This window comes from Balaenoptera musculus, chromosome 2 (genome assembly GCF_009873245.2).
Source record: "Balaenoptera musculus isolate JJ_BM4_2016_0621 chromosome 2, mBalMus1.pri.v3, whole genome shotgun sequence".
Taxonomy (NCBI): domain Eukaryota; kingdom Metazoa; phylum Chordata; class Mammalia; order Artiodactyla; family Balaenopteridae; genus Balaenoptera; species Balaenoptera musculus.
Genome location: NC_045786.1, coordinates 36,300,385 through 36,321,677, shown reverse-complemented (window position 1 = coordinate 36,321,677; position 21,293 = coordinate 36,300,385). Strand labels below are relative to the sequence as shown.

Sequence of the window (21,293 nt, the reverse complement as noted above, 5' to 3'; positions counted from 1 at the left end):
CCCGGTCTAGGGCTCGAACCCGTGTCCCCTGCATTAGCAGGCGGATTCCTAACCACTGCGCCAGTAGGGAAGCCCAGGGACTATCTTTGTCTCTTTACCCCCAGCACACAGCACGTTGTTTCATGGGGCAACAGATGTACTGGTAACAGGATATTAAAATGGGACTCTACCTCAGCTTGGCTGGAACCCCAAAAGCCAAGACCAGAACAGTAGGTGGTAAGTACTCCCATATTACAATATGAGATGCTGGACCACCTACACAGGACTTGTAAAAGACGTGGCCAAAAACTGGTTTTGCAACTTTTAGTGCAACACCAAAGGGTTGAAGCTGAAGATGCTTGAGGCTGTGTCTACCCAGAGAGCTGTGTTATAATCCACACAAAGAGTGAAGTAGCAGTGGCCTGGTCAAAGGTGTGCGTTTTCAGAGGACCACGTATGAAGGAGACCCACCATAGAAATGCTGTAGATTAGAGGCTGCCCAACTCATGAATTATTGAAAAAAAGCCAATAAGATCTTAAAGATTTGATCAGTTGCATTCTGTTTTTTTAACGCAGGTAAGGACTTTATTGCTTCTTAATCCTCTCTGTGCCCCCCAACCCTGGGTTGAGTGGGCAGAGGCAGGAAAGGATAAAGTTGTGTTCCACTGTACTCTGTGCTGTTCTGCTGTCACACGCTAACACTTACATATAGTAGGTATGTAACACACATGCAGTAAGAAGGCCAGCAGGGAGTGAGTGTCAGAGGAAGTGTCGGCTGCAGGACAGTCCAGGACCCAGGCAGGGAGGCTGGATGCAGTTTTCCATTGGTGGCCCCTCTGGCCCCCCTAAGAGAGTCCTTTTCTTCCTTATAAGATCCTCCTGACTCTAAGACCAACCCACTGAGAATTCTTTTCATCCTGATTACCAGGAAGCTAAGAACTGTGTTTAATGTTTAATCTTGGAAACAGAAATTAGCCCTTGAAGTTAAGCTGTGTTCTTTTTTTTTTTATCCATCGCTGTGATTTTTCTATTTCAGTAGGGCATATTTGCCCCGTTTTTTTTCTTTTAGATTTTTTTTTGATGTAGACCATTTTTAAAGTCTTTATTGAATTTGTTACAATATTTTTTCTGTTTTCTTTATTTCTTTCGGTTTTTTTTTGGTCACGAGGCATGTGGGATCTTAGCTCCCCAATCAGGGATCGAACATGCACCCCCTGCATTGGAAGGTGAATTCTTAACCACTGGACCGCCAGGGAAGTCCCTTGCCCCCTATTTTAAGTCTTCTTTGAGCATTTGGAAAGAAATGAGTTACAAATACATCATTTTGACCTTGAGTACTAAGCTCTGGAGATAGCGCAGATCCAGGCAGACAAGGCGCATCTTTAATGGACGGCTCTCTCTCCGGTCGTGCACTAGCGTGACCACCATTCCCTCCACCGGCTTTGGGCTGGTTTTTCACCAGGGCTTTTGTTAGATAGTGTCACAGTATGGGAGAGAGAGCTCTGGGCCAAGCACTGGGGGACCTGGGCCCTTGCTGTTCTCCCACGGCCTGACAGTGTGACCCTCCAGCCCTGGGAGCCCAGGACTCCACCTCAGAGACCACAACACGCCTCCTCTGCCGGCACCAGCCAGACCCCTACTCCCCTCTCCCCAGCCTCCCCTCCCCACCATCCCCTCCCCCTCACTCATTTCTAGGAGTGAGAGCCTGAAGCCCCCTTCAAGGTTGCATCTGTCATAATCCAACTTTACCCGAATAACAGCGTGTATTAGGGTGGTTCACAGACTGTTCAGGTGGGTGAGGGGCTGTTACAGTACCTGGTAAAGCGGGTGTCGCTGGGGAGCGGCTCCCCGGCGGGGGCTTTCCTCTCACTCCGTACTACTGTAAGCCCATCTTCAGAAACGGTCAGCCAGGGATGGCGGGTGTGCACGTTCAGGTGAAAGTAGCTGCCTGCGAAGGGAGGAAGCACACAGACACATCCCCCCCACCAACAGCCAGTCACTCCTCTGCTTTCTCCACATTGCGCTCCATGCGGGCCGAGGCTTCACCACGCGTGGCCGGCTTAGCTTCCTGCACGATACACTTGAGCCTGGACTTTGCGTGGTAATGACCCTCATGCTAATAATGGTGGCGGTTAACATGTGTTGGGGGTTACTGTGCGTCTAGTACTGAGCTAAGTGGTAACTCTTATCTCATTCACTCCTTACGAGTACCCAGGGGTTAGTATTTCCATCTTGTAGAGTAGAAAACTGAGGTGCAGGGTGGTTGAGGAGTCAGCTGGCAGATGACAGAACTCAAATTCGAACCCCAAGCCCCTCTGATTCCAGTGGCTGCGCCCTTAAATGGGAGGCTGTAAATACCTGCTGGTGAACAGGAATTTCTAACCTACTTGCCAAGGGGAATAGCAATTGAGGGAATTCTTAACGATCAATTTGACAAAGGTTAGCAAAATTCCACATTCAACTTTCAATTAGGGCAGCTAGGGAGAGGAAGGAGATTGTAACCCTCTCCAAATCATGGTTAAAACAAAGCACATCAAAAAAAAAGGTACCGGGCTTCCCTGGTGGCGCAGTGGTTGAGAATCTGCCTGCCGATGCAGGGGACACAGGTTCGAGCCCTGGTCTGGGAAGATCCCACATGCTGCGGAGCAACTGGGCCCGTGAGCCACAACTACTGAGCCTGCGCGTCTGGAGCCTGTGCTCTGCAACAAGAGAGGCCACGATAGTGAGAGGCCTGCGCACCGCGATGAGGAGTGGCCCCGCTTGCCACAACTGGAGAAAGCCCTCGCACAGAAACGAAGACCCAACGTAGTCATAAATAAATAAATAAATAAATAATTAAAAATGAATATCTGCTTATTAAAAAAAAAAAAAGGTACCAAATGGGTTTAATAAGAAATTAGTTTTTTAAAAAATCCTTTGTTTAGGGACATAGTAACTCATTCTCCATCCTTGTCTCTTAGTCAAGCTCCTCAGCTCCCATTCTGTCATGTTCATTGCTTCAAATTCTACTTCAAGCCTCGCCACAAGCTGTCCACATTTTTTTTTTTTCTTTTTTGGCTGCATTGGGTCTTCGTTGCTGTGTGCGGGCTTTCTCTAGTTGCAACGAGCGGGGGCTACTCTTCGTTGTGGTGCACAGGCTTCTCATTGTGGTGCCTTCTCTTGTTGCAGAGCACGGGCTCTAGGCGTGCGGGCTTCAGTAGTTGTGGCTCACGGGCTCTAGAGCGCAGGCTCAGTAGTTGTGGTGCACGGGCTTAGTTGCTCCGTGGCATGTGGGATCTTCCCGGATCAGGGATCAAACCTGTGTCCCCTTCATTGGTGGGCAGATTCTTAACCACTGCACCACCAGGGAAGCCCCAAGCTGTCCACATTTATTTCCACAATTCGATGTTGCTGGAAATTTCATTTGCTACCTGAGCGGACGGACCAGGGGGAGGCAGGTTCCCACCTTGCAGCTGACAGGCATGGCCCTTACTGCCTGCTCTCTAGGCCCAAACAAGGATCGTTTTTTGAACGGATAGATATGTCTTTTGCCGATTCATGTTTATTTAAGGTTTTTGTAAATACACTCTTAACAAATTATTTGAACAAAGGAATTCAGAGACAACAATAACCAAGGGCTGGCTGTACCTTTTGCTCTGTTCTCTTTTATCGAAACAGCCAGAATATGACATTTCAAAACACCAAGTCAGCACAAGAAATTAGAAATGCCAGTCAACCAAAGGAAAGTTCCATCACAATATAAAAGAAAAACCTGAGTCCTAATCCCAGCCCTAACCCCTACCGCCTTCGGCAGCCATGTAACTTGTTTTTCGCATCTCTGTGGAAGGAACATAAGTGGGGACTAATCGCATACCTTTCCTCCTGGTATTGGAAATGAGGACAAAATGACCCTACATCCCTCAGTGAAAGATCCCAGCCAAAGGAACGATGTCCCCTGAGACCTGGGCCCAGGCTCCCTCCTTCTGATTCCTACCTGCTTGTCACCCAGTCTGCAGCTGGCCTGAGCTGGGCTTGCTCTGTGAGGTGTGGGAAGAGCCACCTGGCTTTAGCGCACCTTAGCAAAGCTCAGAACCCAGAGCCGTGGCAGTGCTGGGATAGCAGGAGATGCATGGAATGTTTCTAGTGATATCTCTGCTGACTCAGGACTTAAACATGAGATGTGACAATTCTATGATGTGCTGATGGCAAGTGCGGGGGTGGGGGGGGGAGCTGGATGTGGATGTGGGCACCCACTAAGGCATCTGGATCTACTTTGGGCCTGTGGGTAAGGAGATGTTTGGGCCGATAGCAGGGAGATAATCCATGGCCCATGGCTCTTCCTGGGAATTTCATAAAGACCACGTCCCAGGGGTGGTGTTCAGCCTGTGTGAAATGTGGTTTCTGGGCCACCCAGGTCCAGTGTGACAAGCCTCTAGCCCACCTGAAGGGCATGGAGAAAAACCCTGAGTTCTAATGCTTGCTCAGCCACCCCACTGCTGTATGACTTGGGCCTTTGGTCTCCCCTTCTGTAAAATGGGACCCCAGAGCTTTGATCACCCCTGAGCCCCTTCCCAGCCTGATTTGCCATGTGCTCATATCAGTGAACATTTATCGATTTAACAATGAAGTCATAGCAGCCCTGGGTCTGCCACAAGGGGGTCACTTTGCTCCCAGAAAGTATGCGGTGGGGGTCACAGACCTGTGGTGTGGACTGTAGCGGGCTCGCTCCTTGCGCTGGGGCCCCCCACGTTGAGGGCTCGCACGTAGATGGTGTAGCTCTGCCGGGGCTGTAGCTGCACCAGGCACTCGCAGGTGGGGATGCCCACAACAGACCTGGGCAAGGAGGCAGCTGAAGTCACCCTGGGGCCGGGGCAGCCAGGCCCAAGCACCAGACCTCCCTTTCAAAGCAGGGATTTTTTAACTCCCCCCACCGCCGCCCCTGTCCTCTGACCTCCAGCAGCGGTGCAGGCAGGAGTGTTGACCCCCTCAGTGCTCCCTCCCACTCAGGTCCACTTTTCTCATTTCTTTGTATCCCTTCTGTCTGTGGCTCTCTCCCCTCCAAGCTCCCCACCCCTTGTCCCAGGCACCTTGTCTAACGCTGCATGGCGGGGGCATGCATGCAGTTGAATCCAGTGTGTCTCAGTCTGCCTGGTAGGGCCACAACCTCTCTGAGGGCAGGGGTCAAGTACCACTTACCTAAGCACAGCACTGGGCCCCTAGCAGGCTCTCAGTCTGTGTTTATGAACAAATGATCTGGCTAGAGCTGAAAGGCCCACAGAAGCCCACTGCTATTAACCTCTTTGAGGGCAGCTACCTACTGGGAATAATCCAATTTATGTAAGTGGTACAATACAGGACTACAAGCCCATGGTTGCCACTGTCTGTACTCCTGCAGCTGCCAACCCCATTTCAGTTCAGTGGGAAAGAGAAGCCTTCAGGGTGATGCCCATTTACAGATACAATACCCACACCTGGCGAGGCCAGGATGTCCAGGTCACTCTGAGGCTATAGCTCTGGCCAGAGGGGCACTTTTACATATTCATTCCATAAGTATTTTTTATTTTATTTATTTAGTTGGTTACGCTGGGTCTTAGTTGCGGCAGGCGGGCTCCTTAGTTGCAGCTCGCTGGCTCCTTAGTTGCGGCTCAAGGGCTCCTTAGTTGTGGCATGCAAACTCTGAATTGCGGCATGCAAGTGGGATCTAGTTCCCTGACCAGGGGTCGAACCCTGGCCCCTGCATTGGGAGTGCAGAGTCTTAACCACTGCACCACCAGGGAAGTCCCTTCATTCAATAAGTATTAACTAAACACCTTAGGTTCCAGAGACTGTATAGGGAGGCCCTAGGGAAAATGAATGTAGTTCCTGCCCTCATAGAGCTTACAGTCTAGAAGAGAGGCATTTCTCAAGCCATCACTGGAAGAAACATAAGATGGTAACCATGACAAGTTGCCAGTGTACTATAGAAGGTATAGTAGGGGAGAGGTGACTTTTGAGCTGAACTCTGAAGAATGACGAGGAGGTAATTGGATAAAAAGAGAATAGAAGAGTCTCCTACATAGAAGAAACATGTGCAAAGGCCCTGTGGCAGGAAGAAGCGTGGAAAGTAGGAGGAACTAAAATATGACCAATGTGGTTGGGACTGGAGGAGGAGGGAGAGCTGGTGTGGTTAACCTGAAGAGGCAGGAAGGGGCCAGAGCCTGTGAAGGAATTTTGTCTTTTCTCCAGAGCAACAGGATGCCATGATTAGTTTTATACTAGGAGAGTCAGCACCATCCCAGATCACCTAGGTCACTGACCAGCCTTCTGATGACCCCAATCATAATGGGCTTGTCCCAGGTATCAGGCGCCCTTAAAGTATCAGCACAAGTTGCAAAGGAAATCCAAACCATTCAGGTGGCCAGACCACTGGACTCACTGCCCTGCTTCTGAGGATCCCCAGAAGTAGATCACCAAGGTCAGCAGCCCTGATGCGCTTGTGGACATATGGATTCTACCTGGGGCAAATGGGTGGGTGGGATAGATGGCCAGGGCCCAAGCCCTGAATTTAGCATGGAAGAATCTGTTGACACCAAACCCCTCTCTTCCGTTTCTCCAGAGCTGGGTAGGTACACAGCAGGGCAGCCCCTGGGACTTGGTGGCTGGTACCGGGCTGCCTGGTTCATTCCCCTTCCACAAGCGTCTGCACTGCCTGGTTGTAACCCAGAGGTACATCCATGTTTCCTCCACTGTACACAGCTGTAGATTCGTAGGATCTGCAGGCCCTTGTGGTCACTGAGTCCAGCCCTCTTTTATCTGTGAACCTCTCCAGATCTCTGCCAACCAAAGGGGAATGTGAGCCTCCAGACAGCCTTCTACCATGGACACGATGTTCTTTGTACACTGAAATCTAACCTCTTTCACTTCTGCCTCTCACAGTTCTCTCTACTTCTTAAATTCCAGCCAGGCGGGTCTCCTGGCTCCTCCAGTACAGGAAGCTCACGCCTGCCCAGGGGCCAGGTGCTGCCTCCATCCACTGTCTCAGGCCTCAGCCCTTCCCATGCATCAGGTCTCAGTTCAGACGTCTACTCTCTCCAAAGTAAGCCCCCACCTCCACCGCATTCCCTGTTTCATTGAGTTTCTTTTCCCTTCATAGCACTGTGTATTTTAAGCATTTGTTTTCTTGGTTTTGGTTTATTTCCCCCAACTCGGCTGTCAGCTCTGTAAGGGTGGGGAATTTGTCTGTCTGGTTCACCAACGCCCAGGCACCACCTATGCTCTCAATACTTGTTGAATGAATGATGGTAAACCTTGGCTGGGCTAAGAAAGCAAACCTGACGTTTACCATTTATTCACTCATCCATCATTCACCTTCAATGGTAGCATTCCAGCTATTTCTCACAAAACTAAGCAACCTAAAATTAGGGTTCCTGTGTGTCACAAATTCTGACCTTCTCTCCAGACTCCACACATTTCCTAAGCTGTGTCACCGTGTCAAGGCCTCTCGTGCCCAGCCAACGCCCCTCATGACTCACTCAGTTACGCCCGAGGCTCCCGGCGTTTCTGCCTGGGTCAACTCCACCGTGTATGAGTCCACAGGATTCAGGTTCCCAGACTCCCAGCAGATCAGCGCAGCCTCTTCACAGCTCCTTATCTCTTTGCTTTTTATAATGGGGGGACAAGGAGCTAAATGCAGGGGAAAGGGAGAGATGAACAAACCTGTTCACATCCAGCCCTGTGGTCCAGAGCATGGGCAGACATCACAAGCACTCTCTTCCTACAAGAGATTCAGAGCAATAGAAAGCTATAGACTGAACATTTGTGTCCCCATCCAAATTCATATGTTGAAACCTATTCCCCAATGTGATGGTATCTGGAGTCTTTGAGAAGTGATTAGGTCATGAGGGTCAAAGGGGTTTATTATACAAGAGAACCCAGTGAGCTCCCTTGCCCCTTTTTGCCATGTGAGGACACAGCAAAAAAGACAGTTGCCTCTGAACCAGGAAGGGTCCTCACCAGACACTGAATCTGCTGGCACCTTGATCTTGGACTTCCCAGCCTCCAGAACCATGAGAAATAAATTTCTGTTGTTTATAAGCCACCCAATCTGTAGTATTCTGTTATAACAGCCCAAATGGACTGAGACACCAGGGAATCCCTTTCAGATGTTCCTGGAATGGAGGCTGGTTGCAAGGTTCAAATGGTACTGTGTCCAAGAGCAGAACTTTTTTTTTTTTTTTTACAAGAGATAAATAGACTGACACCAAGCATTGTACATGGATGACCACAAAAAAAGCAACAATGATTGCAATTACCAAACATGAAACACACTCATACTATGTCATAATATTGACATTCAGTCCAGTAATCCTCCACTGTAACAGCTCCTTTACTTTGCAGTGAAAATTGATTTGTATATTCTTTGCCTCTCAGTCCTTGTGGGATTTTTTTTTTTTTAATTCAGACAGAAAGTCACAAAAATTATACTCATCCTCATCAGTTCACTCAGTCCCATGTAATTAATTTTTTTTTCATCTTGATCTTTTGTTAGCACTTTTATGAGTTCATCAGTTTTTCATTAGAGTTCTGAAAATGCTTATTCATTCAGTTCAGCAGTACAGTCAGTTACCAGAAACCTGTACTTGTCAGAGTCTTTTCCATGAATTTCTTGAAGATGAAACCCTTTTATAGGAACATATTTGCAAAATCATCAGAGTACACCCAGAACTGTCTGTAAATGACAAAAGACTTAAAAATGACCACGGTTAAAGATTTGATGAAAGTTCATAATAATGCAGTTGACAAGAAAATTAGTTATTTCTGAGATATACATTTTAAAGTAATAACTAGGATTATTACTTATAACATTATACCAGAACATATAAGATTTTTAGAAATTTCATGTAATGTCTGAAACATTTATATTAACATATTTCCATACAAATAACCCAATGAAAGTTTAGTATTAGTTGTTTTGTTTGTTTTTTTATACTGCAGGTTCTTATTAGGCATCAATTTTATACACATCAGTGTATACATGTCAATCCCAATCGCCCAATTCATCACACCACCACCACCACCCCCCCCGCCGTTTTCTGATATTTTGAGACCAGCTGTGAGAAATTGTCCCTGCCATATCAGGCATATAGATTTGGTGTATTAAATGAAAGAAAAAAATGCAAAGCTATTCCTGCCCTTCCAGGTGAAATCAAGAGCCCTGCCACGTCAAGAAAGCCGTGACTCTGTGTCCCCTTCAGTGAAGGTCCTGCTACAGAAACAAATGGCCCCCTTACCTGTCATGTACACTGCACACTCACTGGCGGGGCTGAGGCCAGCCCTGTTCTGAGCTGTGACCAAAAATTCATACTGGGTATTTGGCACAAGGTTTGTCACTGAGCAATATGTTTCTTTGACCGTCATCGTAAACGCTGGGGAAAAAATAAAGACAAGAATTCAACCCTAAAATAGGCCAACTGGCTCCAAGTTCATTGCGCTGTAATCTATTTCCCCTGTAATGGATACAGAACTGGCCACCAATTCCTCCCATCTGTGTATGCATGCCCCTCGGCAGCGTGACTCGGCTGATCCTTCCATTGAGAGGTCTGGTCTTTCCCACTATGCCTTGAAGCTGGGCTTAACCATGTGACTTGCTTTGACCAATGGGACTATAGCAAACATGGTACAAACAGAGATTTGGGAGGTGCTGGTGCACAGGGGCCTTGTCCTCTTCCTGCCAGGAATGCTTCCACTTCCATGGGAACAACCTTCAGCCAGCCTCCTGGAGGATGAGATCACATGGACAGAGGCCTCAGCCGTTGCAGCTGAGGCCCTAGACATATAAGCAAGGCCATCCTAGCTCATCCAGCCCTACCAAGCTGACCCAGACCAGAAGAACTGTCCAGCCAATTCATAGAATTATAATACATCATAAATGCCATTATTTTTAAATTTTATTTATTTATTTATTTATTTTGGCTGTGCCAGGTCTTAGCTGCAGCACACAGGATCTTCGTTGTGGCACACGGGCTTCTTAGTTGTGGCATGCAAACTCTTGGATAAATGTCATTTTAAAAATTGAAGTACCTTTGATTTACAATATTAGTTTCAGGTGTACAACATAATGATTCAATACTTTTATAGATCATACTCCAGTTAAAGTTATTATAAAATATTGGATATATTTCCTGTGCTGTACAATATAGCCTTGTAGCTTATTTATTTTATACATAGTAGTTTGTACCTCTGAATTTCCTACCCCTGTTCTGCCCCTCCCAACAAATGAATGAATATAAATATTTGTCATTTTTAGCCAATATGTTGTGTACATGTGTGTGTTTGGGGGTATTGTTACACAGCAAAAGCTAACTGATACACGTCCAAACATCCCCAGACTCTTGAAAGGCAGTAATAAGTCATTAATCCACTCTCTGATATCAGTTCCTTTATAACAAAGTGATCCATTAAAGATCTTTATTGATCCCCAGGACAAAGCCCCAACACAATGGCCTCTTCTGCAGAGGGTACCAACAGGGTTGATTTGTGGCAAAAACTGACTGATCGATCAGATCTGACTTTTTGGTCCTCAATCTCCCTTTTCAAATCTCCCCTTCCCCCGGCCCCCCTCACGCCCTCTTTAATCCTTATTCTGACCACCCTCACTCTCCCTCATCATTGCTTAAACTTACTTTTCTCAAGGATTCCCCTTCCTTACAAATCCCTGGGCAGATAAACCATCCTCACCTTCGGCACATAGAACCCTCCACCTGCATGACCTGGTACAAGGAGAAAGGCTCTGGGCAGGGAGCCTGCGGACTTGATTCTCATCCTGGTTCTGCCGTAACTCACGGTGTCCCCACAGACAGCTCATTTCTCTCTAGGTCCCAGATTCCTCATCCATAAAATGGAGATCCAGCAATCTCACTCTGACCCCATGCACACAGAACAGGCCCTGCCAGGCTGGCCCTAATCCCTGATTCCTTCAGATGCTCAACTGGGGCTCCTCTGCTCTCTCTCTCTTTTTTTTCTTTTTTTGGCTGCTCCATGCGGCCTGTGGGATCTGAGTTCCCCAACCAGGGATTGAACCCATGCCCCCCTGCATTGGGAGCATGGAGTCTTAACCACTGGACCACCAGGGAAGTCCCCTCCTCTGCTCTCTTGACTCTCCCTTCTCAATAGGAGACTGGCTTATCTACTATGGTGGGTAGGCAGATATCTCAGCCCTAACCCCGGGCCTGCCAGCTCCATTTCCCTGGGAAGAGGATGGGCCAAGAGCTGCCCACAGTGGAGGCTGGGGGCCATTCCCAGCAGCTGGCTCCATCTTGGAATGTGGATCAGATCAGGAGCAGCCCTCCCAGGCTGCAGAACCCCCCTCAGCCCCCATGGGAGTCTGCAGACTAACCCTCCAGATTCTCCCAACACAGGGTTGCTCTGAGGAGAGCCAGCCCGCGCTCACATGCCAGGACGGGCTAGAGCCCAGCCAGTCCAGCTGGGCCTCTTCAAGGAGGGGTGTCCCCACCCCTCTTGCACACAGTGCAGCCAGAGACTTATCCCAAGGACAACTCTGACCCAACAGCAGTAGATACACTCCACATACCTTAGCCTGGCCTTGTGATCCTCCCCAGTCAGGCCCCAACTTGCCTTCCTATTCCTTTCTGCCATGCTCACCTGCCTGCATCCCATCCTCTGTGTAGTTCCCAGATCGTGACAGCTCCAAGGAGCCAGGTGTGCAGGTTCATCCCATCTCTACCTTCCCAACCTCCAGGAAGGCAGGGCCCTGGCCTCTGAGGGGCCTTAGCTGTTCTGGAGCGTGGTTCTGTTCCTGGCAGAGCCTCACCTGCTCCGTCCTTCCCAGGCGAGCTGTCCTGCACTGGCCAGTAGGATAGCTGATAGCTCTCTATGGTGTCATCAGAGTATAAGCTCCAGCACACTCGGACTGAGGAACTTGTGGCTGAGTTGGGGGCCTGTGGGTTTATCACTGGAGCAGAAGGAGCTAGAAAAGGAAAACAGAGAAAAACAAAAACAAATGAGGAGACTTAAGTAGAGGTATGGATTGGGAATGGCCCCTTTTACAGGACAACCGATCCCTCAATGCATCCTTGGGCTTTGGAGGTGGAAGAGGCAGCCCAGAGTGGACAGGGATGGGAAGGCCAAACCCCCCAACCGTGAGCCTGAAGCAGCCGGTATGTCCATTCCTGCTTTGACCAATCCACACAAGCTAGAGGAGGTGGGGTTGGTGACAGCGATTCAGGCTGGGGTATGGTTTCTAAGTCCTGACCTAGGGATGGGTCCTCTGACCCTTCCACGCCATCCAAAGAGGCAGGACAGCCAGGACCACAGCACTGCTGCCCTCAGCCCTGGAGTGAACAGAGGAGTGAAAGAAGCCTTCAACAGGGATGCTTTGCTTTTTCTGGGGGACCCATCCAACAACCATCTCCTTCATTATGATGAGAGAAGATTGTTTTTGGCCAAATTGTGCTTTTCAGAACCAACTTCTTTAGAGTCCATCTACTGAGTTAATTCTTTTCTTCTCTGTAGGTTAATATTTCTGCCTCCCCCAGCCCCACACAGGCTCACCTACAACCAAGAAACACTCCTTGTTTTTCTTCCATAATTCTTCTCCAATGGCAGCACCTCCCTCCATCCCAAGCTTTCAAGAACATCCTTATTTTCAAATTCTGAAATTGTTCAGTCCAGGTAAGACTTAAAGGAATGAACTCAGCCTTTCCTTGCTGGTTAGGGGCTGGAAGACCCTAACATGACAAAGGTGAGAAGAGAAAGAACATGTATCTCCACATGATGGAGTTCAGGATGCACAGAAGATGCCCTTCTATACCCTGCAGAGAACAGCCCCGTTAGGGGATGCAGTAAGAAGAGGGATGGCTCCAGGTGGAAGCAGGAGGATGATGGTCTACATGGGACCTGGACGCAGGAGGGTGATGAAAAATCTCCATGTTTCTCAAGTGCTGACTTGGGCGATAGTGCCTTTCCTTCCAAAAGACTGGGCCTGATTACTTGGGCAACACCATCCCTAGACCATACAAAGGACTTCATAGCTCAGTGAAATCTCCCCTTGACCCAGTGAGTCTAAGAATGGCCTCCAAGATTTATAATTAAGGACATTCATTGCAGTATGGTTTATAATGGTGAAAAACCTAGAAACGTCTCGGCATCCAACAGTTGAGGATTAAGTAAACAGATTAAGGTATATAGCCATCAGAGTGATGTTGTAGAAAACTTTATCAGTGTGAGAAAATATTCATCACAATTGTTTTGCTAAAAAAAAAAAGCAGATTACAAAACAGAATAATTCCATTTTTATTTTTAAAAAATCTGTATAAAGGAAAAACCCAAAATGATATACAAAACATTGTTCAGAATGTTGCTGGGTGTTGGTGAGAAAGGAAAGGTGAGCAATCAATAAAAGCTAAATTGTAGTATTCTTAAAAATAAGTTATCACAATAAGATTTTTAAGAGCTACCTGGCACCATGTGACGTGCTGTACATACATTACCTTATTTATTTCCCACCATGTCCCCATGAGTCATGATTATGTCCATTTTACAGACAAGGAAACCAAGGCTCAGAGAGGTTAGGTAAGTTGTCCAGGGTCACACAGCTAGGAAGTAGCAGGGCTGGGATTCTCATCAGCTCCATAGGATTCCAAAGCCCATCTCTTAACCCTATGCTAAAAACAGCCAACTGGGAGGAACATAAATACAACAGTCGAGGAAATAAAATTTGGGATACTTGCTTGGAGTAAATTAGGCTTTCTGGGGCCAGATGTTGGCACCCTGGAGAGTGAGGGTGGGTATTTACCCCAGGAAGGTCAGCCTCTGTTTTCACCCTTACAAGCCATAAGGACAAAACCATGAAGCTCATGCAGCTGGTGGGGGGAAAATGCCTGTTTCTAAATCTTTATGATTTTTTTTTAGCCATCAAAGTTTCTAACTCAAAGCTCAGGGAAACCAGTGTGAAGTATGCACACAAGTGAGATACGCACCTGGGATGGTGTTAATGGAGCCCATAAGCTCCTCCACATCAGAGAAGTCCAAGGTCTGGTCTTCAAATTCAGGCTGCGCCGAGATTTCCACATCTGTTTTTGTTTTCAGGAATTTTCCGAGTCTGTGGGTATAAAAAGACGCACTAACGAGAATGGAGGGGCATTCTCCTCGGGGGTCACTAGTGATAAGCAATGAGGGCCGCTTGGCTGAACTTTTATTTCCTTATTTTAACATGCTGCGGGCTGCGTTCTGGCATCGCTTCAGTGACTGACCTACGAGGTCACCCACGGGGATGGGCGAGTTGGTTCACGCCTTTGAGGAGAGGAGAAGGGGTGGGGTCATGTCAGAGGGTAGGGGGCGGGAGGATGTCCACCTACGAGCCCCTGATCCACACCTTCTGGAAGATCCTCCAATGCTGACCTGGGAGTTCCCACCCCACATCACCCCAGGCCCCAAAGACATACAGCCTCTCTGGGGCTCCCTCTCCACATGGTCAAGTGCCCTCAAGTCGATGACCATGGACCGGGGCTCTGGGTCTTCTGCGCCTGCTCCTGGCCATCACAGGGTTTGTAAGTAGCAGAGGCACAATTTGTAACCATGTCTGTCTTTTGCCAAAACTCATGCTCTTAACCCTTATATTATTAAGCTTCAGTGTTCGTGTTGCTTTACAGACATTGTCTGATTTTATTCCCATAAAGCTATCCCTGTTTGTAGGTAAGGAAGGTGGGTCCTAGACTGATTGGACTTGCCCAAGGTCATGGGGGTAGCAGGATTTAAACTCCAGTCTGACTCTATAACGTGCATGCTTTCCGCAGCACACAGTCTGGGTCCTGGCCCAGCTGGGGGATGCTGGGGATGATCTCTGTTCCTCCTGGTGAAAGGAGGGGCTCAGAGAGGAAATCTGACCCTGGGCTTGCAGGCTAGGCCTCATCATATGCTCCCTTCCAGCTCTGAGATTCTAAGATTTGGTACTAGAGGGTCCTTGTGATCCCATACTGTCCTTCCAAAGCCAGTGCTATTTACTCGTAGGGGCAGACACAAAAGCTGAAACTGGGAGCATATAACCAAGTGGAACTGATATCTAGTTGGATATCTAGAGGTAAACCGAAAAAGAAAATACATGTCAGAACAAAAGTATTACCTGTCAGCCATAGCCACAGCGTCCTAAAAAGAAGAGAAAAAATATTGAATTGAATTTGGAAATAAATTTCTTTTTCAAACAATATAATAATATAAACATATGTTAAAACTCGGAAATGAGTAAAAGAGAAAAATCAGCCATGTCCCATGCCCTAACAAAAATGACTCTTATGACACCTGTATAGTTTCTTCCCATTAACATTATGTGAGCACTTTCCAGGTTACAAATGGTCTTCTGGATCATCAATTTGAAAGACTGTGTAACAGTTCATTGAATAGGAACTCCATCGTTCACTCTACTGTTGGACATTTTGGTTGTTTCCAATTTCTCACCGTCATAAATAACAGAGACGACGTCTTCATATATATCGCTTTCTCTACATTCTGGATTATGTCACTGAGCTACAGTGATATTGAGGAACCATTGGTTCAAAAGGTCTGAGTAGTACTGAGGGCTCTGATGGTGCCTGCCCACCTGCTGTCCAGCCTGGGTCACAGCTCCCTCGCCACCCCAAGTACGGCAGGAAGGAGGCGCTGTTGGGCTTGGAAGGACCACTGTGGCGTGGCCAATGTAAAGGCCGTATTTGGTAACTAGGAAGCTCTGGAGGCTGAGGGCCCCTCCCTCACATCCTGGACCCCACTGCTGCCCCATATTCCTGTGGGACTTTGTAAAGAAAGGAGACCCCATCTCTGAGCTTGAAATTCCCACAGTCTGGCTACATGGGGACTTGGGGTCAAATTGAAGTGGATTTCAAGAGTATCAAGAGATGGATTTTTCTTTTTGTTTTTGCATGTCTGAGCTTATGAAATGAGATGTATAATGGCTGCACTTGTAACTGGGAAACAGGAGGTGCCTTTTTAGCCTAGAGACCTTTCTCCCCAGACCTCCAGGAGGCTGTCTGAGATGGCCAGAAAAGTCTCAGAGCACTGTTTTTTGTTTGTTTTGTTTTGTTGTTTTTGTTTGTTTTAATTTTTGGCTGCGGCATGTGGGATCTTAGTTCCCCAACCAGGGATCGAGCCCGTGCCCCCTGCATTGGAAGGTGGAGTCTTAACCACTGGACCACCGGTGAAGTCCCCTCAGAGCACCGTTTTTGCCCCACTTCACGATGAGGGCACAAATCTTTGGGTAACCAGGACAGAGGAACAAAGACTCTGGTGTTAGCTGAGCAATGGTGGCGGGAAGGGTCAGCTGTGTATGAGCCTGCTCAGCCACTCATGGCGAAGCTGTGCAGAGAGACAAAGGATGTATCATCATGGTGATACATCCAGTGGAATCAAATGGATGCTGACCGTGAAAGTTGGTTCCAACATCTCCAGGCAGAGAGGGGACAATCTAACCTACTCTAATCATAATTGTCATTTCAGTTCATTATTTCATTTCACTTCATTACTGACCTTAATGAAATCAACTTTCTCTTCATGACACATCTCCTCTATTGTTTCCATCAGTTCTTTGCAGGTTTCAAGATTTTCTCCACAGCTGACCAGCTGTCCATACAAGGCTTCCAGCTTCTCCTTTTTTTTCTCCCCTAGAGCTTGTATTTTTTCTTCATATTTTTGAGCAAGTGTTTCCAAGATCTCATTGTAATGTGACTCAAAGTTTTTTTCTTGTCTTCCAAAATTCTCCTGCAAGAAATAGTTGATCTCAGCCATCATTTCACTGCATGTATGTTGACTACAGAGTTATTTGGGGCATGAAAATGTATCTATCCAGAGATGTTTTAGTCCCTCCCTGTTGTCTTAACATCGCTTGCCAGGGTGCTGAGGTGGACAAAAGGGTATCTAGGACCAGGAGTATCTAGAACCCCAGCACTAATCTTAACAAGAATTACTGCTTTCTCTGCTGGCCGCATTTTGCAATCCTCTTCCCCATACCCCACCCACTTCTGTTTTAGCGACCTCCCATCACCATGACAACGGACCAGGAAGATTGCCAGTGATGAGTCAGCCTGCCACTGGAACTTTGGACCTTAACATGGAGATGTCTGCCTTGGGAGAATCCCACCTATCTTTCCCTCCTGAGCTCTCAACATCTTGTGACACTCACCTCCACTCCCTGATGCTTGGATTATACAAACATCAGGATCACACAGATTCTCATATCAACTAAGAAAAAGATGCAGGGGAAGGGGAATAAGCCGGGTGGTGCTGCCTAATAGATGAGGAAAGGCAGGAAGGAAGAGAGAAGGTTGTGCCAGTACTTAATCCTGGAACGCAGTGGATGAGAAACATTAATTAAAGCATATCAAATCCTGGTCCCCCTAAATTAGATTGGAAGCCCAGGAGAGCTCTGTGAGTTCTGATTTACACCATCCTTATTAGATAACAGAGACATTTCCAAAGAAGAGGCTCTTATCAATCATTCAGGGAGTATTTACTGAGCACCTACTGTGTACACATTCTAAGACTTGCTCAGAATGGTGGAAGAGAGGGAAAAGCAGTAGGTGACCCCCACCAGTGTTGAGTGTAAAAGGAAGAGCTTAGAGTCCTCACTGAGGGTGAAGCTGCTCTGATCTGAGAGTGAGCTGGCAGTACAGAAGGTAGGGAGTTCTGTCCTGGCTGTTGTATACTTGCCCTCCTACCACCCACCACCCTATGCTTAGATGTGGAAGGGCTTCTTGTCCCTTCTCTGTGCCTTCCATAGGGAATTAGTGGAATAGCTGCCCTCCCTTTTAAGATTGGGGGTGGGGAGGAAAGTCTAGCTTCACGGGAAGGGGGCCCAGGGCTTAGTTCATTCATATGAGTTGCTCCTGTTGATACAATCTGAGGCTGCATTAATAGAATGAGAACATCCACATGAAGAGAGGGGTCACAGGAAGTCCTCTGGTCCTTATTTCTGGGCTACCTCATCTGGATGGCTAGGTTGCATGCTGGCATCACAGCAGTAGACTTCACACCTACTAGGCACACCCAGGGGACCATGACATGTTTGGTGACAGGCACAGAAACTTATTGATCTTGTGAGAAATAGGTAACAGCCGAGGAAAAGAACACTTATCAATGACAGGATGGGTGTCTTGCAATGCCTTATCAGGCTGGCCCATGAAAGAGTCCTACCTTGTCGTAGGACCAGAGCTATAAAGACACCGAAGACCCAGCCCATGACAGCTAATAGTTCAGTAGGGAATGCTGCCAGGTAATCAGTTCCACAGGTACGTGCCCACTGTGCTACAGGAGGGCAGAAAGAGGGGTGAGGGAAGAGGAGCAGTACTGACACCATATGTTCCAAGAAAACAGATTCCCTAATTCATACCAAACACAGCTGATGGAAGCAATGAGTATCTGACTGGGTCATCAAGCGTGCTCTTACCTCCACAGTGATGAAAACCTCCTCCAAGTGACTTGCAAAATTTTCCATCTCAATAATCTGCTTTTCCAATTTGTACATGTTTTTGTGAATTTCATCCTATCAAACAAAGGATCCCAAGAAGACATTAATGCTATGTTTTCTCTCTCTCTCTCTTTTGTAGAAGGCATTTTAGATTTATTCCCTGCCTACATACTTGAGATTCAAATGCAATATCAAGAGAAAGGAGAACTGAGGCGATCTATTTACCTTGGCACTTTCCAGTGCTTTACTGAGCGGGGTCACCTCGTGCTCCTTGTGCTCATCAAAAACCTTCTCCGATGCTCTTATTGGAGTTTTGCAAGTGACACAGAAGACATCGGTAGCTTCTTCCTCGTCCTCCTCCTCTGGGATAACGTAGCACTCATACTCCTCACTGGCATGGCCGTGGGTGTACCTATAGGCTTCCCGCAAGTCCTGGCACTGGCCTGCCGAGCCCCATGCCCCGAAGCCCAGGTCTTCAGCCTTAGCAGCCTCACCACTAAGTCTCCAGTCTCTCTGCTCCCTCAGTGGCTCTCTCCCCATCATCATATAAGGAGGATATTCTGAAACCTCTATTCTGGGCATGCTTTCGTCAATAAACTCATCCCCTAATTCGTGATCATCTTCAAGTCCATACAGATGGACAAGTTCATCCACTTCCTCTCCAAGGTCTCTCTGAGCCTTCCCTTTCATGGGCTCTCTTGGCTCATTGGTCATTTCGGCTTGAACTACTTCTCTTCTCATCTGAGTGTCTTCTTCTGGGAAGATCTGCAGTCTGTCTTCAGAGTCGTACAGATCTGTGTGATGAAAGTGGAAGTCCTTGGCAGCAGCGGGCCTGCCCAGCCCTGGTGCCTCCCCCGCCTCCCCCTCCATCGTAGCTCTGGGCAGCACTTCTGCACAAGCAGGATTCTTCCTGGACAGTTCTTAGTGGATACCCTGGATCCTAGAACACAAAACCCTATTTATGAGAAGGTCGTTGCAGTAGATGGTCATTAGATTGGGCTCAACTTATTCACAATTAAAAAAAAAAAATCATCTGAGCAGCTCAGTTGTAGTTTCACTTTAAACAATCTGTAAAGAAAGGTTTGCTTTCTACAGGAGGATGGGCTTCCTAAGCTTAAAAGAGACAGGAGAAATTATGAAAAAAGAAAAACAAACATAAATTGATTTGACTAACAAATGACCTCTATACATTGAAAAAACCTAAAAATCTCAAAAGGCAAAATAATAGGAAGTGTTTCAGGCAATTATTATTAAACAAATTATATGAATTAATTGAAAAGAAAAATCTCATGTTCATGCCCTGATTTTATATACTTGAATCTATCAATAAACATTGTGATACTTGAAAAAAAAAAAATCTCAGTAGGTTACTGAGCAATGAGAATTTACAAAATAATTTCTTTTGCATATAATATTACTTGTACAAAAACATTTGGAAAATAGTTCGTCCTTATGAGTAACAGAGAACAAATAAGTCGATGCCATTTTGCCTTTTGATACCCAAGGCTGGGTAAGGGTCCAGTGAAGTGAGTACTCTTACATGTTGTTGGTTAGAAGATGCATGGCCCCACCTTTCTGGAAAACAAGTGTGACAGCATGGATCAAGAGCCTTAAAAATGTTCACACTCTTTAACCTAACAGTCCTCTTCCAGGACCCTAAGGAAAAAATCTCAAATACAGCAGAAAAAATTATTTCTATATAAAAATGTCCACCAAAACCTTTTTTTATAATAGCCAAAAAAAATTGTAAAGCCCTAACGATTAGGAGAATGGTTAAGTAAAGTAGGATATGTGCACCCTGTAGAATATAATGTAGCCTTTAAAATACTAGGGAGAGCAAATGATAGCTTGGAAAAAGACTTACTATATGATACTAAGTAAAATAAACAGAGTACTCTATGTATAGACTATGAGGTCCACTATTTTAATGGAGGTACACAAAATCTAGAAAGAAATAATAATAGTAGCAGTAAATACAATATTAGTAGTAGCTACCACATATTGAGCACTTACTGTGTGCTTTTTCTGTGATAGGCAGTTTATTTTACTTTATTTTATTTTTTAGCTTTTTTTTTTTTTTTTGGCCACACAGCATGTGGGATCTTAGTTCCCAGACCAGGGTTCGCACCTGCACCCCATGCATTTAACCCCTGGACCACCAGGGAAGTCCCTGTGCTAGGCAGTTTATATACATTCTTCTATGTGGTAGGCACTACTGTTATCCCCATTTTACAGATGAGGAAACAGTGGCTCCGAGAGGGTATCTTATGCAAGGTCAATGGCTAGTTAGTTGTTGAACTGGGATTTGAACCTTAGTGTGTGTGGCGGCCATAAGACTGTGCCTCGCAGATATCCAACTATAGAGGCCACAGATATCCAACTGACCAGGGGCTTTGGCTACACTCTGAAAGCCATCGTCACATTTGCACGGAGGACATGCTTCCTGTGGGCGTCTTCCATCCAATGACAAAGTGTAGCAGGGACACTAAGGCAGATCCATTTCTGATTGACACAAAACTACTCTGGAGGCAAATCTTGGCTGGAGGACTCCTTGACAGTCTTGCCAAACCTTTCTTAGAGGACATGGCAGGTTAGGATGATTCCTCAAAACCCTCATTCCTTCTCTCCTTCACTCGGGGTCAGACTTGCATCATGGTCTGACAGCTCTCTCAGCCTTTCCCATCTTCCTCCCGTTTTTATCTCATACAAGAGTTTCCCCTAATCAAATTATTGTATATCTAATCTCATCTGGTGCCTGCTTCTTGGAGGACCTTGATGAACACTGTCTGTTGGACTATAAAGTCCTTGCTTGCTTCTCGGCACAGAACTGCCATTATGTTATATTATTTTTTGGTAATAGTTCAACTGACACATAACTCACATAACA

The 21,293-nt window shown here is 46.7% G+C and overlaps 1 protein-coding gene across 1 annotated transcript in view; it reads right to left on the bottom strand.

Moving 5' to 3' along the window:
• FSD2 (fibronectin type III and SPRY domain containing 2) overlaps positions 1-21,293 on the bottom strand; it is a 40,757-nt gene that overhangs the window by 6,147 nt on the left and 13,317 nt on the right. The window contains exons 2-11 of the mRNA XM_036843273.1: positions 18,632-19,346; positions 18,386-18,481; positions 16,471-16,701; positions 15,077-15,099; positions 13,935-14,056; positions 11,768-11,923; positions 9,228-9,362; positions 7,470-7,620; positions 4,658-4,791; positions 1,795-1,927 (exon numbers count right to left, since the gene is read on the bottom strand). Coding sequence (XP_036699168.1) covers positions 1,795-1,927; positions 4,658-4,791; positions 7,470-7,620; positions 9,228-9,362; positions 11,768-11,923; positions 13,935-14,056; positions 15,077-15,099; positions 16,471-16,701; positions 18,386-18,481; positions 18,632-19,276 — 1,826 coding nt within the window. The 5' untranslated portion in view covers positions 19,277-19,346. The remainder of the gene's footprint in view (positions 1-1,794; positions 1,928-4,657; positions 4,792-7,469; positions 7,621-9,227; positions 9,363-11,767; positions 11,924-13,934; positions 14,057-15,076; positions 15,100-16,470; positions 16,702-18,385; positions 18,482-18,631; positions 19,347-21,293) is intronic.